Source organism: Gossypium raimondii, chromosome 11, assembly GCF_025698545.1.
Source record: "Gossypium raimondii isolate GPD5lz chromosome 11, ASM2569854v1, whole genome shotgun sequence".
Lineage (NCBI taxonomy): Eukaryota > Viridiplantae > Streptophyta > Magnoliopsida > Malvales > Malvaceae > Gossypium > Gossypium raimondii.
Genome location: NC_068575.1, coordinates 16,502,164 through 16,520,845, shown reverse-complemented (window position 1 = coordinate 16,520,845; position 18,682 = coordinate 16,502,164). Strand labels below are relative to the sequence as shown.

At 39.9% G+C, this 18,682-nt stretch overlaps 2 protein-coding genes across 2 annotated transcripts; both read left to right on the top strand.

Annotated features, from left to right (window-relative positions):
- The first annotated feature begins 8,205 nt into the window (after positions 1-8,205).
- LOC128034753 (uncharacterized) lies at positions 8,206-9,270 on the top strand. Its single transcript, XM_052623591.1, has one exon. The coding sequence runs from the start codon at positions 8,206-8,208 to the stop codon at positions 9,268-9,270; it is 1,065 nt and encodes a 354-aa protein (XP_052479551.1).
- Positions 9,271-10,499: 1,229 nt separating this feature from the next.
- On the top strand, positions 10,500-16,886 carry LOC105800867 (uncharacterized). The gene is given in 5 exon segments (XM_052623590.1): positions 10,500-10,864; positions 11,042-11,627; positions 11,732-14,088; positions 14,355-16,279; positions 16,282-16,886. Coding segments are annotated over 5 exon segments (5,838 nt in total).
- The last annotated feature ends 1,796 nt before the right edge of the window (positions 16,887-18,682 follow it).

Here is an 18,682-nt window from a genome sequence, read left to right as displayed (position 1 = left end):
AAAAGATAAGATTCGCCGTCTTTGATCTGCTCCACTACTGCTTAGGGAGACAGGATCTACAATCTTTAACCTACTCCACTGCTGCTCGGGGAGATAGGATTAGTGGCTTAAATCTGCTTCCTTACTACCTTGGGAAGATAAGATTCGCCGTCTTCGATCTGCTTTACTACTGCTTAGGGTGACAGGATCTACAATCTTTAACCTACTCTACTGCAAACTCAGGAGGCAAGGCTGGTGTTTTCGATCTGCTTCACTGCCAGTACAGGAAGACAAGATCTGTTATTTTTAGTCTGCTCCATTGCAAACTCAGGGAGGCGAAGCTGGTGTCTTCGATCTGCTTCGCTGCCAACACAAGAAGACAAGATCTGCTATATTCAGTCTGCTCTAATCTAAACTTAGAGAGGCGAGGCTGGTGTCTTCGATCTACTTCGCTACCAGTACAAGAAGATAAGATCTGCTATCTTCAGTCTGTTCCACTGCAAACTCAGGGAGGCGATGCTGGTGTCTTCGATCTGTTTCGCTGCCAGTACAGGAGGACAAGATCTGGTATCTTTAGTCTGCTCTGCTGCAAACTCAGGGAGGCGACGCTGGTGTCTTCGATCTGCTTTGCTGCCGGTTCAGAAAGACAAGATCTGCTATCTTCTTTAATCCATTCCACCGCAACTTTAGTGGTATAGGATTTGTGGCTTCACGAATCTGTTCTAGGGAACATAACCTGTAGAATCTATTTCATGGGCCTATTTATGCCTAGTGATTAGAATTTATGATCAGAATGAATCAAAATTTCTTAGCCAGGTATGTATGCATGAATGCGAAATGTCATGAAAATGATATCTTAATGTTTGAGTTGTTACTGCTCGTTGTTCATTAAGGCCTCATTACCCATATGTCAGAATGCTATCTTGTTCGGCTGGTAATGCTCATATCTTACTTAATCGGATTGCCCCCACTATAATCTTCAAGGTTCAATCCTCTGTAATCTTCAAGGTTCAATCCATTATACCTTTGGGACATAAAATTTGAACCATCTTCTTCCCACTGAGTATAAGATCTGGCTCTTTCTCAACCCTCTCCCACTACAAATCAAGGATATAGGATCTGAATCTCTTTGGTCTTGCACCATTCCTGAGGTATCGTACCAAATGTTTATGCACAATTGTAAAATTTTCTTCTCCGAGAAAACCTTTTCTTATCACTTCGGTGATCATTGCTTGTTTGTTCATTGGAGCTTTGTCACCAACACGACATCTTGTCATTTTGTTCAATCCATGTTTAGACAACAAAATCCGAAAGGATAGTCTTAATTTAGACTTTTCCTCTTTAGACATTTCGACCTTTAAACTTGGTGTGTTCCAAACAATAGTCTTGTTTCAGGTTCCTGTATTATTTAGAAGCTTTCAGAGTAATATGCAAAACTCATTTTGCTTAAATATTAACAGCTCATTAATCTTTATTTCAACGGAAAATGCTTGAAAAAGATTATCACAGTGGACAAGATGAAATTTTATTGAGAGCAAAGCTCCTAACAAATAAATTAATCAGGATAACAAATTTTGCTAAGATTAAAAAATTATCACAATGGACAAGATGAAATTTTATTAAGAGCAAAGTTCGAAATGAATAAATTATCAAGGATAGTAAGAATAAAAGAGAAATTGATTGGGAATACGTATCTTGAAAAAGAATGAAGTATTCCAAGACATCAAATTCAATATAAATAGTATGAAGATTAGGTACCCTAGATATCGTAGCTTAAACTTCTCTATACTAACTATTTGAAAGACCATTCTGAGTTTGACATGTGTTTAAGAGATCTACAAGACTTTGTCAATGCCTCAAGACGTCACCTACACTTTCCTGTTGATTCAGGAAGAACAAGATCACGACATGCCCCAATCTGATCAAAATTTAAGCTGCTCTAATCACCTTATATCCCATTCTAGTCAAAATTTGAGCCGCCCTTTTCAGGTTTTCACCTTGGCCTCTCTATTTTACTTCTTTTTTTTACTCAAAGCGCCTTTTGCAGATTTTCACCTTAGTCTTCTCTCTCTTTTTTTTAGGACTTAATGTGCCCTTTGTGGGTTTTCACTTTGGTTTATTCCTTTTCAGGTAAAATACTTTTTGACTGAATTTGAATTCACCAGATTAGGCAAGTCTTTGGCATCCATCTCGGTCAATATCAGTGCTCCTCCAAAATAGACCTTCTTTACAACATAAGGTCCTTCCCAATTTGGCATCCACTTTCCTTTAAAATCCTTTTGTATAAGAAGGATCTTTTTCAACATTAGGTCCCCCTCGTGGAATTCTCTAGGTTGAACCTCTTTGGCGTAAGCTCGCATCATCTGACCATGATAGATAGCTTTTAACATTCCATAAACCAATGTATCAGTGTTGCCCCAACAAAGGTCCTGGCCGACATTTGATAATCATAGAGGGTAAATAGTAACTTTTTTATACCAATCTTTACAAGTCTCGATCATCTTTCCCACAATCCTTGTTTTATTTTTTCTTTTTTGGCTGGCTATGGCGTCTGATCTTTGAACAGACTACAAACTTTTGACATTGTCCTTTTTGGCATTATTTATCGGCGCCTAATCTTCTTCTTTTTTAATTGGAATTTAATGACTTCGACCTTATAACATTCGTATATGAAGCTATTTCCACCCTCTTAGTGAAGTAGTCGGAGACCACAAAGATGAATTGATATTGGCTAAACGCTTTTGACGAGATTGACCCCATCACATCCATGCCCCACATATGGAAAATTTGTGAAGAAATGGAGGGGGCACATAGGTTTTATCTTCCTCAAATTGGTATTTACGGCGTAACTGGTGTAATTTCCTTCCGTGGTGGACCAGCAGTACTGAAACCTCGTGATTAACTTGGCTATCATAAAACTATTAGTATATGTCCTTCTAACACACTTATGGACCTTTTAGCCTTAACAGCATCCACAGGTCTTAGTAAGCCAGACATATCTTGATATAATCATGCGAAAACATCTTTGAATTCTTAGAATGACGTTTCGCTTTGTTTCGATAGTAAGTTAAGCTCCAATCTTTGTCTCTTCTCCTAGACTCACTGTTCCTTGATAGGATCTATTTTTTCATCTTGTTCTATCATCCTTAACAAATAAAGAGATAGGTTACAATCTATGTCATCTTTAAAGTCATGAGATCTCTCTAAACACATGTCTCGCTCAAAAGAAGATTCTGAGTTTGTAGCAGCGTTACTCATGTCGTTGATATTCAGGGACCTATTGTAGGTACAAAAGAATATACGAAGAATGTATGAATTTATGAATAATTATTTGTACAATATGGTTATGAATAAAAGAATGATTTGGAAGAAAATCCAAAAGAATGAAAAAATAAAAAATGATTACTTATAAAGAATGAAAGAATATTGGCTAAAAAATGATTACGAAGATGCATTAAAAATAATGATTCAAATATGAGCCTATTTCACAAAGAAGTTCTTATTTCCTCTAGGCTGAAAGCAACAAGTGTGTTCTGAACATTACTCTAAGTAAGCTCTAAATACTACAGGGATTTCTTCTGCAGTTCGATTATTTAGAACACTCCCAAGTTTATAAGGGTAGATATCTAATAAGGTCCATTTTTTTGTTGTATGGCATTGATGTGAACGTTTCCTTTTTTTTTAAAAAAAAACTTCTTCACAGAGCTTCATCTCTTTATTTTCCACCATATTTAGTTGGATCTTGGTTAACCGCTCTTGCATTTGCAGCTGTAGTAGGTCTTGCATCCCCCTTTGGAGTTGTTCAAGTTTTTCCAATCTTTGGTCCACGTTTCTTGACTTTGCTCGGGTACCATAAGGATGTTTGGTTGGTTGACTCTTGTTGGTTTCCAGATTAACCGAAACAACCTCATTTAATTAGGGTCTTTTTGTGAAGTTTAATGCATATGATGCAATGAAATATAATACAGATGAATGCAAAAAAGAGACGTTGGTTCTTGGTTCAATTCTATTAGAACAACTTTACTAGAAAACAAATCTCTTTACACAAAGTGGATATATATACGATTTTGCCCTCATAAGCGGAGACATTCAATCCTCATCTTCATCCGAGTGTTAAGATAAATCTCACGACTCTTCAAAAGGGCGTATCTTCTATCTCCTTTTTGCTTGATCCGGGCCGCGACTCGTTGCTCACTAATCCTTGTAATGCTCGTTGGCTTCTCTTTAAGAAAGTTCAGCGGCTCTCGAATAATCTTTGCCATCTTAAATCTTCAGGCAACGAAGCGAAGTCGTGTACTCATTCATCAGACTATCACCCTTCCCTCGTTACGTTTTCTCAGACCATATTCAGACGACTGTATTGTCACCTACTTTATCAAGAAACTCATTTTCCATGATAAGCTCTCTATTTAGTAACTGAACGTGAATCAACACCTCTTTTCCATGATGAAAATACAATGCAATCATAACCAAAACAAAACGAAACGGTTAGTACAAAGTAAAAGTAAGCAAGAAAGAAATAAATAGAGCACCTATTCAGGTGATTACTGGGGGTTTGGAGTGGCTCTACCTAGGGGGCTCCTAAGGTCTTTTACATATGGCTTGGTTCTAAAGCAAAGGTACCCGAACCAGCAGATTCCTCGATCCTCACCCATTATAGGCTCATATGGACCGAGTTCAGTTCAGGAAAATGCATTTCCTTATGGCTGCACGGAGATGAAAATCTCACGAAAATATAGGTACGGATGTATCCCGAAAGTGATCCACTATCCTGCAAAGAGGTGAAAACCTCACGAATGACTAGTTTCTCACTCCCACTTAAAAGGGTAAGATCGAACTGTCATCACTGAATTTTGCCCGATTAGGGTTTTGGGTCGGGTTGATCTCGTATGGGCCCAATGATCGGGCCCATTAAGATTTAATTTTGGAATTGTTTTAGCCCATTTTAAATTTTTGTTTTAAATATTAATAAAATAGTCATAATGAAATTTTGAAAAAATACAAAAAATATAAATTACATTTTGGCCCCAAAACTTTTCTAAATTACATTTCAACCCTTAAACTTTTCAAAATTACATTTCAACCCCTAAACTTTCTCAAAATTTCACTTCGACCCCTAAATTTTCTAGAAATTACATTTTGGCCCTATATTTTCCTAAAATTATATTTTTACCCCAAATGTTTTATGCCTTCTACATTTTGGTCCTTCGGGCATGTCGACCCCAATCGCCAATGAAGGCGTGCTTCCCTCACCTCCAGCTACTCCAAAGCAGATGGCCTAGGCCATGATGCCCTCCTTGCCACCAAGACAAAAAGAAAGAGGATAAAAAATGAAGAGTTTAAAAAAGGAAAATCAAAAGAGAGGGGGCATTCTGGCAATCAAAGAAAAAAGAAAAGTGCAGAGAAAACTAAAAAATCCAAACAACAAGAAATTTCAAATGCCATCGCCACCGTCGCACACCACCCCGCCATCATCGCATGCGCCTTTTTTCTTCCTCCATCACAACGCCTTCAACATAAATCAATCAACCACAAGCAAGAAAAGGAAAAAACAACACAACAATCAAAAGAAAAAGAAGGGAAGAAGGAGAAGAGGAGGTGCAACACTATGGCCGTCGCACTGTCGGGCAACAAGGCGTAGTCGACGGCAACAGCAGGCAGTGGCTGCAGCTAGCGGCGGTGCAGTAGCGTGGGGCTAGGGGGAGACCCAAAGAAGAAGGAAAAAAAGAAAGAAAAAAGAAGAAAAAGAGAGAAAAAAGAAGAAGAAAAAAAGAAAAAAGAATTTTTTTTAAATCGGGCCGACCCGACCCGAATCCAGCCCGACCAACCCGCGCCCGACCCACCAGCCCAGCAGGCCCAACAGTAGCAAAGAGAAGCCCCAAAAAAAACCAAAGAGCAGCCAAAAAATAATCAAAGCAGAAAAAAATAGAAGCAGGCCATAGCCAGCCTCATCCAAGAAGCCCACTCCCACCACCAAAGCCTGTGCCCCATGCAGAAAAGAGAGGCCCAAGAGCGCCACCCCAAGAGATCGTCCGGCAAAGCCCAGCCCACCGCCCAAAGAAAAAAAAAAGAGAAAAAGAAAAAAAGAAAAAGGGAAAAAGGCCCACAACTTTGGGCTTTGGTAATTTCTTTAATTCTTTTTAATTTAGTTTATTTTTTTAAATATTGTTTCATTTAAATTAAATCAGCATTTTTGAAATCGTTTTTTAGAAATATTAGTATAATTTTATTTGCATGTTTAGAATAAAATAAAAAACTATTTTAATGCATAAGGCAACGAACCGATTTAGCATCAAGCCGTTGAATTCATCGCTATGTTGGGTGAATATCGGGGGCTCGTGTTAAATACGGGACGCCCTTTTTTAAAAAAAATGAAAATATTCAAAAATCCTCGTTTTTAAAGAAAATTCTCGTGTTTTAATAGGATCACGATTAAATATTAATTTGAATCGTTTGACACTAATTCGTCGATTTTATTGCCATGTCGGGGTGAATATCGTCGATTCGTGTTAAATATGGTACATTTTAAAAAAAAAATTTTGCCGCTCAAAAATTTCGAGTTTAAAAAAAAATCGAGTTTTCAGAAAAATTTTCATGTTTCAAAAATTTTTTGTATTTTCAAAAATTTCCGTGTTTTTAAAAATCTTCGTGTTTTCAAAAATCCTCGTGTTTTCAAAATTTCGGTATTTAAAAAATTTTCGTGTTTTCAGAAATTCCCGTGTTTTAAAACAAAACTTCTGTGTTTTCAAAATTTTCGTGTTTTTAAGAATTTTCGTGTCTCTAAAATTCTCGTGTTCTTAAGAATTTTTCGTGTTTTCAAAAAAAATAATTGTTTCAAAAATCTTCGTGTCAAAAAAAAATTCTCATGTTTCAATCGGATCACGAGCAAATATTAAATTGAACTCGTATTTTTGAAAATTAAGACAACGCGCGTTTAACGATATACCAATTTTGGGCGTCGCGAGGTGCTAATACCTTCCTATGCAGAATCGACTCCGAACCCTAATTTTCTCTCGGATTTTCACTCGGACCTAAAATTACCTCTTTTTTAGGAAAATTTAAAAATAAATTTTTCTTCTAAAAAGAGAATTTATTAGGTGTCCGATCACACCTAAAAAAAAAAGATCGGTGGCGACTCCTTTTGCAAATAAAATCGAAACACCGTTTTTCAAATTTTCAATAATTACTTCGAGTAGTGCCCGTACCCCAAATTTTTAGGTCGCTACAGCTGGCGACTCCGCTGGGGACTTTTGAGAGTCGAGTTTGGTGTTAAACGCGTGTTGTTAAAATTTTTAAAACTTCTTGTTCAATTTAATTTTTAATCGTGATCCTTGAATTTTGTTTTGAAAAATCATGCATCCGCATCTGGTTTTGAAATTAATATTTTTCTAACCTATTTTATTTTCGCGTTTTTTTCAGCTTTAAGTTTTATGGTTTTAGTTTTTTTTTTAGTAAAAATAAAAATAAAAAGGTTTGTGAGTTTCTCCCCACACACCGTGCACTTGCATTCTTGCATAACATGAGCTCTCTACCCGGGCTCCGTCCGTTTAAGTGGAAGTAAACGCTACGCCTTCGTGAGTTAACTCGTCCCTCCGCACAGGCTAGTGAAATACTTCCGGGTTACATATGACTTATGCTTTCGTGAGTTAACTCGTCCCTCCGCATAGGCATAAGTAAATGTAATCCCTCGAATTGAACTCGCAAGCCCATGACGGGCGATAACCGAGGCTCCGTACTTACCTTAGTAGGTGACAGTATGGACAATTCGAGTACCTTTCTAGAACCAGAACCACATGTAGTGAACCGTACGAGCCATCCAATTAGAGCCATGCCGAACCTCTGTCCGTTGAATAGTCACCAAAATAAGTACACAGGAGAAACGCCTCTTACCTTTTATTTCTTTCACATTTACACTTATTTGCAAATGAATTGAGTTTATTTAATAAATTGGGTCGGGTAGATTGTCTGATAGTATGTGGGGTAGGTTTTTGTAAAGCATGCTGGGGCAAAAAAAGAAAATGTGGGTCTGTTCCTCCAAATCGCATGATTGAATAGCTTAATTCGTTAAATTTTCCATAGTATTTATTTTTTCTTCTTTCTTCTGTTTACATCTGTTGTGATCTTTAACCAAGGTTATTTGTTTTTCATCTTATTTTTCATCATGCATCGTAGACATCTCATTAGGAAGGTGTTGGTTAAATATTGGTTGCCAAAAACGGGTTTCTGATGGAGGAGTCAATTACACGAGTAACCGAGAAAAATGCTGTAGTCCGAGATTGGTCTTTGAGAACTCAAAAAGTGAAAGGGGACAGTTTGAAAGAAGGATACACCTCTGATCTTCCTGAGCGTGTGACTTTGAATGCTCGTCAGAATGATCTCGAAGACTTGACTAGGATTTGGAAGCAGTGGGACTCAGATACTAGAAGCATATTCACTGAAAAGTATGGGGATATAGCTCACTTGATAGCAATCGATGTGAACGAGCAGTTGATCCAAGCCATGGTTCGATTCTGGGACCCAGCCTATCAATGTTTCACTTTCAATCAGGAAGATATGACTCCGACCATAGAAGAGTATGCCGCTTTGCTTCGCATCGATAATGTGCAACTCAACAAGATATATGTGAAGGAGCCTAAACCAATGACCTTCAAGAAAAAGCTAATGAAGTTGACGGGGATGACTGATACATGGGCTGAAAAACAAATAAAGAAAAAGAATGAAGTCAGTTGTGTCCCATGGTTTTCTCTGTGGGAGTTAGTTCAGAATCATCCAGATGTGTCAAAAAGAGTGGATTTATTTGCCTTGGCCGTTTACGGACTGGTCGTCTTCCCGAAGGTTCTTGGGCATATTGAAGTTGCGGTTGTGGATTTCTTCGAAAAGTTGTGGCAAAGAGTCAACCCGGTCCCAACCATCTTGGCTGAGACTTTTAGATCTCTAAATGCTTGTAGGAGAAAAGGGGAAGGACGTTTTATCGGATGCGCTCAGTTACTGAATGTTTGGATCTTTAGCCATTTTTGGAAGGTGGAGCGCACGCCTTTCCACATGATTTCAAAGACATTCGCCGCGTTGGAAGCACACCTTGAAAAAGATTGGCCGAAGGATGTCACTGAAAAACATTGGGTCTCGGTTTTTCAGAACCTCCGTGTCGAAGATATAACTTGGAGAGCACCTTGGATTCGTCCCTCTGTCTTATTATACAAGTGTGGAAACCAAGACTGGATGCCTTTACTAGGATTATGGGGAGGAGTTGGATATGCTCCATTGTTGGTTCAAAGACAATTAAACCCATGACGGTTTGTACAGCGATTCTGATGGATTGGCACAATCGGAGTTTGCCTTTATGGGTGAGGGTTACATGAAAAAGGTTTGAGATACTGTGAATTCTTGGAGGTAAATCTACCTAATGGAATTAGCTCTCTATGCTGATACTATCACTGTAGACTATGACCTATGGAGGCAATGACGAGTGAAGAGTCAAGTAACCCCATCGATTGATGAAGCTTGCAAGAATCCGTTCTTAGAGAAAATTCCATCCGAGCTAGAAATTGCAAAACATGAATTTGAACGTGAAAAAGCCAAACTGTTGCGAGATATTAGTTCTCTCCAGGAGGAGAACTACCAGCTGAAGATTGATGTCGAAATTGAAACATCCAGAACCGAAAAAGTCCAAAAAGAGGTTGAAGTTACGAGAAAGGATTTAAGGGACCTTCATTTGGAAAACAAGAAATTAAGGGGCACTATAAGAAATAGTGGATTGGGCAAAGCATCAGCAGAATGGAAGGAGGAATTAAGCAATATCAAAGGTGGGATGGAATTCTGGAAAGCCAAGGTGAAGAAAGAAGAAGAAAAAGCTGCACGTACTATGATAGAGTTGAGGAAGAAGAACGTTGAATACGAAACTGTGACTACAGAACTAACGGCTAGTCAGTCTGAGCATCAAGAGCTAAAAGGAAAAATTCAAAGTCTAGAAAGTACACTGCAAGCTCATCAGCAACATTTGGATGACCTCTTGAGAGCTTAAGAAGAGAAGAATGGTCAGCATGACAGAGATGTTCGCGCCTATGAAAGAGCCCTCCAAGAAAAGGATATGCATATCGGCAGCTTGATCAATGAAATTGTAGGTAATTGCGCATGTAGTACATTTGTCAGATGAAGCGGAAGTTCTCAGTTGCCAATACCCTCCAAGCCAAAGATCAAGCATATCGGAGTTCCTGGAACGTATAAAGAAGCAAGGCGATGTGGCTAAGAAGTTTGTGTAACTGTAAAACTAATATGGCAAAACTTTTTGTAATGGACTCTTTTCATAAATGAAACGCCCAAGTATGGGGCCATTTTTGAATCAACACCTATTTTTGCATATTTACGCATGATTAACATTCATTAATTATTTATTCATTCATTCATTACATGCTCATATCTCCCTAATCATTCGCTAAGGTTAAAACCATCTAATCCACAGCTACCACACTACGAGTCTGGAATCACGTCACTCCTATAGGACGCGCTTAAGAGCTAGAACTATGGATGCCGAACTCAATGAAAGGATGGAAAGGATGGAAAGAACCCAAAGAGAGTTGCAGGAGCAACTGGCCAAGTCGCAGCAAGAGGCAAGAGATTTGATGGTGAGATCTCGAGAGGAATCGCTAGAGCAAAGGGATCAAATGGCCAAAATGATGGAAATGATGACGGCCTTGGTCAAAGGAAAGGGACCTATGCAGAGCCCTGATGTCGTAGAGCCGCCTCAGTCAAGAGTTAATCAAGACCCACTTTATCTCCCGGGATTTACTCCACCTCATGTCCACGCAATGCGAAGAGGATACCCCCAAAGGGAACCTACAGGCCTGGAACAACATCCTGCTCCATCTGCTCATTTAGGACAAGGAATGTTTGTATCGAACCACAGGGCTAATCCTTGAGATCCAATTGTTCCGCACCTAGATGATCTGTAGAAGTAGCAAGGCCGAGAATTGATGACAATAACGCCAGATAAGTATAGGATCCGGAAGAGAGGATCAAAGCGAGAAGGCTGAAGTTTTCTCGCTTTGAGTGCCAAAGAGCTCAGTTTGGTACCTGATTTGGTCCTACCCCCAAAAATTAAGGCACCTGATTTTGAGAAGTATGACGGAACAAGATGTCCAAAGGCGCATCTGATCATGTTTTGCCGAAAGATGACTGGTTATGTAAACGATAATAAATTGTTGGTGCATTGCTTTCAAGATAGTTTGGTTGGCTCAGCCCTTCGATGGTATAATCAACTCAGTAGAGAGAGAATCTGATCATGGAAGGATTTGGCTTCAGCATTCTGTGAGCAATATAGGCATGTATCGGATATGGTGCCTGATCGACTAACTTTACAAATGATGGAAAAGAAGCCGACAGAGACTTTTCGGCAATATGCACAAAGATGGAGGGATATCTCGGCTCAGGTAGAGCCTCCGTTAACTAAGACAGAGATAACAGTCCTCTTCATTAATACTCTCAAAGCGCCATTTTACGATAAATTGGTAGGAAGCGCCACAAAGGACTTTGCGGATATTGTAATATCTGGGGAACTTATCGAAAACGCCGTCAAGAGTGAGAGAATGGAAAGCCCCGAGAGTTCGAAGAGGGCGGTACCTGTAAAGAAAAATGAGGCAGAGGCCCATATGGTTGGAACCGAGAGCCATTTGACTCCCATTTCAGACTACCAATCACGACCTCATTACGCCCACCTTCAAACTTCTACTTTCCTCCTCAAGGTCCTTACTACCAGGCACCTCCGTCTTACCCTGTTTATGCTGTGAATAACCAAAGGCCATTCACCGTGTTCCCGCCAAACACCATGCCTGCACAAAGCCAACCCAAAAATGAACAAAGACCAGCAAGACCCAATCCTGAAAGACCTCAGTTTACTCCAATTCCTGTATCATATGGAGAGTTATACCCAAAGCTGTTGGAAAAACAATTAATTTCCCCGCATTACATGGCACCCCTGAAGCCTCCATTTTCGAAGTGGTATGATCCTAACGCTAATTGCATGTATCACGCTGGAAATCAAGGGCATTCTACAGAAAACTACCTTGCCTTTAAAAGGAGGGTTCAAGGTCTCATCGATGCTGGTGTTCTGCGATTCGATGGTGTTAGCAATGTGACGGGAAATCCTCTTCCTAACCATACTAGTGGCAATGTAAATGCGGTGACAAATGAAGACAATTGGCGAGCCAAAGTTCATGTTGCCGAAGTAAGGACACCTTTGCGGAAGGTGTGGGAGATGATGATTGAAAATGGCTTGCTCTGCCCGCCTAGTAGGATTCTCAAGGAGGAAAGTAAAAAAGATCAGAGTTCCTGTGATTTTCATGGCATCGAAGGGCATGATATCCAATCTTGCAAGGAATTTAGAAAATTACTTCAGGACATGATGGATAACAAAGAGATCAAGGTCCTTGATAGTGTGGAAAGGGCCGAAGAAGGAGAAATATGTGCCTCTGATAATCAATCGATGGTTCTCCCTTATAGCGTCGACAGACCTTTGGTGATTTATTACGAGGTGAAGAAGGAAGAGGTTAGTCGAGAAGTGAAACCAAGTTTGATAATCGAAGTACCTGCTCCTTTCTCTTACAAGGACAACAAGGCAGTGCCGTGGAAGTACGATGTCAATATCGTTGTGCCTGAAGGTGAAAAGTCAAAAGTGATGAATGAAGATGTTAGCGGAGTAGGACATTTTACTCGCAGCGGAAGGTGTTATTCTCCCGAGACAGTTGAATCAAAGAAGAAGGTTGCTGGCCCGAGCCAAAAAGGAAAAGCACCAATGTATGAGGTTGAGGATGATGTTGAAACACAACTTGGGCAAGAAGTTAAAAAGGCTGTGAATGAGGAGGAAGCACATGAGTTCTTAAAGTTTATCAAGCACAGTGAATATAGCATTGTAGAACAATTAAACAAGCAGCCAGCTCGAATCTCGGTACTGTCTCTATTGTTAAACTCGGTGCCACATCGAAATGCCTTGCTAAAAGTGTTAAATCAAGCTTATGTGGTGAACAATGTATCTGTGGAAAAACTTGATAGGTGGGCAAACAATCTGAATGCAGATAATTTCATCTCTTTTAGTGATGACGAAATACCACCAAATGGTAGGGGCTCCGTAAAAGCATTGTACATCACAACCAATTACAAAGGTTACATATTACCAAATGTGCTCATCGACAATGGATCTGCACTCAATGTTATGCCTTTGACCACGCTTTCTAGGATGCCGGTTGATATGTCCTATCTGAGGCCTTGTCATTCTGTAGTAAGGGCATTTGATGGGACACAGTGAGAAGTCATGGGAAAGATCGAAATTCCTTTAAAAGTGGGGCTATGTGTATATGATATCGAGTTCCAGGTCATGGACATCACGCCTTCATACAATTGCCTCTTAGGAAGACCTTGGATCCAGTCTGCTGGGGCGGTTCCATCGTCTCTCCATCAAAAAGAAAAGTTCATCATGGATAGCCGCTTGATTATTATTGATGGTGAAGAAGACATCGTTGCATCGATCTCTGCTGATACACCCTACATCGAAGTAAGCGAAGATGCTATAGAATGTTCTTTTCGCTCCTTGGAATTTATTAATGCGGCATTTGTTGCTGAAGGGAATAAGATCCCCATTCCCAAACTGTCAAGGAATACCAAGATGGGAATTAAGCTGACTGTGGGAAAAAGAGCTCGGGCGAGGAAAGGTTTGGGAAAATATCAACAAGGGATGGTTAGAGCTTTGAAACCAACACACCACAAGGGTCGATACGGTTTGGGGTCTAAGCCAGATATACATCAAAGAAGAAAAAAATTGCAGAAAGATCGAGAAAAAAGAATCGCAAGAGCTTCAGGCCAGGATTTGGAATGGGAGCCGTTGGCGTATCCTCCTTTGTCAAGGACATTTACATCAGCAGGAGTGATGTACCCAGGGCAGGACAATCCGCAAGTCACATTATTGATTGAAATGGGTCTTCAGAATATCAGCCTAAATGCTATTGACAATGAGAGTGATGAAATTAAGAATGCTTCAATGATACGCCCTTGTCCTCCAGGATATGTTTTGAACAACTGGACTGCTGAGGACCTCCTTGTAGTTTTTAAGTCCCCTTCAGAGTAATACTCAATGTTAACCCTTCATTTTGTGTGTCCTTAAATAGTAGGGTTCCTTTTGTAAGAGCTTATGTTTGCTCTTTATCATTTCAATGAACATTAATGAAGATGCATTTTGTTTTATATTGTCATATTCTTTGCATTAACTTTGCGACTACTCCTTCTGTTCATATCTTCTTCTGGCATATGTCTCATATCATCTCATATCATTGTGTGTTGATTACAATACCTCAATACTCTTCTATAGCCTTTTTCCATTCACCTTTCAGGTGTTCAGATATCAATGGCATGAATAATCCCGTTATGAATCCTGAAATCAATTTTGAGAAGGTTGTTTGTTTAGGAGAATTCGAAGCTGGCGAAAATGTTGAAGATTGTGTCTCGTCTCCTGACTTACTGAGAATGGTGGAACAAGAAGAGAAACAAATCCTACCCCATCAAGAATCTGTTGAGGTAGTGAACTTGGGGAGTGAAGAAGAGAAACAAGAAGTGAAGATTGGGACTTCCATTTCAGAAAACACAAGGCAAGATTTGATCGCCTTGCTCCATGAATACAAGGATGTGTTTGCCTGGTCTTTTCAGGATATGCCAGGATTGAACACGGATATTGTGGTTCACAAGCTCCCACTGAAACCAGAATGCAAGCCCGTTCAGCAGAAATTAAGAAGGATGAGACCCGAAATGCTGTTAAAGATAAAAGAAGAAGTCAAGAAACAATTTGATGCTGGCTTCCTACAAGTCTCAAAGTATCCAGAATGGGTAGCTAATATAGTCCCAGTGCCGAAGAAAGATGGCAAGGTGCGAATGTGCGTGGATTATCGTGATCTGAATCAAGCAAGCCCTAAGGATAACTTTCCTTTACCGCACATCGACACTTTGGTGGATAATACGGCAAAGCATTCTTTGTTTTCTTTCATGGATGGTTTCTCAGGATATAATCAGATAAAGATGGCTCCCAAAGACATGGAGAAAACTACATTCATAACAATGTGGGGAACCTTCTGCTACAAGGTAATGCCGTTCGGATTAAAGAATGCTGAGGCAACATATCAGAGAGCCATGGTGACGTTATTCCATGATATGATGCACAAAGAAATAGAAGTTTATGTCGATGATATGATTGCCAAATCTCGGGAAGAAAGAGAGCATGTTGGGAGTCTTAGGAAGCTGTTTGAAAGATTAAGAAAGTTCCAGTTGAAGCTTAACCCGGCCAAATGTACATTTGGGGCTACCTCAGGAAAACTGCTAGGTTTCATTGTAAGTGAAAGAGGTATCGAGGTTGATCCAGATAAGATAAAAGCTATACAAGAATTGCCTCCCCCGCGTACACAAAAGGAAGTCAGAGGTTTTTTAGGAAAATTAAATTACATTGCTCGATTCATTGCTCAACTTACCAATCAGTGTGACCCAATTTTTCGACTCCTTCGAAAACGTAATCCGGGAGAATTGAACGAGGAGTGCCAAGTGGCCTTCGACAAGATAAAACAGTATCTATCTAATCCTCCTGTGCTAATACCGCCGACCCCTGGAAAACCCTTAATATTGTACCTGACCGTGTTTGAAAACTCAATGGGTTGCGTACTGGGACAACATGATGAGTCGGGGAAAAGAGAGAAGGCAATTTACTACCTCAGCAAGAAGTTCACAGAATATGAGGCAAAGTACCCTTCAATTGAGAAGTTTTGTTGTGCATTGATTTGGACATTTCGAAGGCTCAGGCAATACATGCTGTATCATACGACATGGTTAATTTTAAAACTGGACCCAATAAAGTACATGATGGAGTCACCTGCACTCTCAGGGAGAATGGCCAGATGGCAGATCCTATTGACTGAGTATGACATTGTATATGTGAGCCAAAAGTCGATAAAAGGAAGCGCAATAGCTGACTTCTTGGCAAGTCGAGCAATGGAGGAATACGAGCCTTTGAGATTTGAGTTCCCAGATGAAGATTTGATGTGCATTTCAGAAAAAGATGGCGAGTCATCAAAAGGAAAGTCATGGAAGATGAGCTTTGATGGTGCATCAAATGCATTGGGGGATGGGATAGGAGCAGTCTTAGTGTCACCTGAAGGGGACCATTACCCGCTTACTGCTAGATTGAATTTCTTCTGTACAAATAATATAGCGGAATATGAGGCTTGCATCATGGGACTTCGTGCAGCTATCAAGAGAAAAATCAAAATTTTAGAGGTACGGGGACTCAAAGATTAGTCATTTATCAAATTCGTGGAGATTGGGAAGTGAGAGATCCAAAATTAGTCAAATATCATGATCTCGTTGCAGAGCTGATCAAGGAGTTCTATAAAGTGACTTTTAACTACTTTCCACGAGAGGAGAACCAACTGGCTGATGCCCTAGCCACCTTGGCTTCGATGTTCAAGGCAAACAGAGAAACTGAGATAATGCCCATCCAAATGAGTATATATGAGACACCCGCACACTACTTTAGTATTGAGGAGGAGTCAGATGGACGACCATGGTTCCATGACATCTTGGAGAATGACAAAAGAATGGCGATTGGATTTGTTCTTGACGGGGATATTCCATACAAAAGAGGAAAAGATCAAGTGCTCCTGAGGTGCGTGGACGCTGTTGAAGCTAGAAAGATACTTGAAGAGGTTCATGAAGGAATTTGTGGAACTCATGCCAGTGGTTTCACCATGGCCAGGCAGATTATGAGACTTGGTTATTATTGGCTGACGATGGAAAGGGATTGCATTGCTTACGCACGAAAGTGCCACAAATGTCAAATTTATGGCGACAAAATTCATGCACTTCGTCCGCCCTTCATGTCATGACTTCTCCGTGGCCTTTTTCTATGTGGGGCATGGATGTTATAGGGCCAATTTCCCCGAAAGCTTCCAATGGGCATCGATTCATCTTTGTGGTTATAGACTACTTCACAAAATGGGTAGAAGCCACTTCGTTTGCTAATGTGACAAAGGCTGCAATCAGAGGTTCTTAAAAAGGAGATTATATGTCGATATGGTCTGCCTGAAAGAATCATTTCAGATAATGCTTTAAATTTGAACAACAAGATGATGAAAGAAGTATGTGAGCAATTCCAGATAAAACACCATAATTCTTCGCCCTATCGCCCAAAGATGAACGGAGCAGTAGAAGCCGCTAATAAGAACATTAAGAGGATTATTGGGAAGATGACTGAGACATATAAAGACTGGCACGATAAACTACCATTCGCTTTGTACGCATATCGCACCTCGGTACGGACGTCTACGGGGGTAACTCATTTTTCTCTGGTCTATGGAATGGAAGCCGTTCTGCCTATCGAAGTAGAGATCTCATCCCTGCGCGTCTTGATGGAGACAAGGTTAGAGAAATCAGAGTGGGTTTGAGCTCGATATGATCAGGTAAACCTTATTGAAGGGAAACGCTTGAAGGCAATTTGTCATGGACAGATGTACCAGAAGAGAATGATTACGGCCCATGATAAAAAGGTGCGGCCAAGAGAATTTCGCGAATGAGAGCTCGTACTGAGAAAGATTCTCCCGATACAGAAGGACTTTCAAGGAAAATGGTCACCAAATTGGGAAGGACCATACGTTCTAAAGAGGGCATTCTCAGGAGGGGCTCTGATTCTCACTGAGATGGACGGGAAAGAATTACCTAATCCAGTGAACTCAGATGCTGTGAAAGAAATATTATGCCTAAAAAAAGAAAAAAAATAAAAAAACAACAAAAAAACAAAAAACAAAAAAAAAACAAAAAAACAAAAAAAAGCAAAAAAGTAAAAAAAAAAGAAGAAAAATCAAGATGAAAACCCGAAAAAGGGCGTCTTGATAAACAAAAAGGATTAGGATGAAAACCCGAAAGGGCGTCCTAATGAAATGAGCTCGAACTTAAGGTGCAAGATGACTTGAGCAGTGAGTTGAATGACGGTTGCAATATTTGAAGCATTCTCGAAGCTCAAACCTTCTACACAAGAAACCGTGCTTGAATGGATCCGGGACAAAGAAACGTGGAGAAGTTCATGCATTGGATATCTAGAGCATTTCGCCATTGAATTCGCTTTCTTTTCTTTATGACGTTTTATTTGTTAAACTTTCTTTGTCAATTTCCTTTGTTTGTTGCTTTCTTTTAAAAATGAAATGAATGTGAGGTTTTTCTTTCATGCCTACTTTGCCATTTTTTCCATGCATCTCGTGTTTGATTCATTTAAATGATAAATAGTAAGATGACATACTCTAAACAAAAGAAATGTTGAACATTACCTGGATGAGAATTTGACAAGTACAAGGGCCCGAAAGCAGGAACAATGTTCAGCAGGGGGCAAGAGAGTGATATGTGCAGAAATGTGAATTACTCACAGAACTTGAGGATGAGTACAAAACTGGAGAGAAAAGTCAGGAATTGAGGAAATGAATACGGAACCTCACGAAAATCAAAAGTGGGGCATGTGACAAACAGCCTAGGGTGCATGGATTGATCATGTAGACACGAAAGCATTTAGGACAAACATGTGCATATCATAATAACATCATACATGACATATACAGGTATCTTAGTAGAGCAGGGAATACTGAGAGAAAGTTGCACAGAATCAACGAAGAAGAAGGCTTTAGTTTCACCTGAT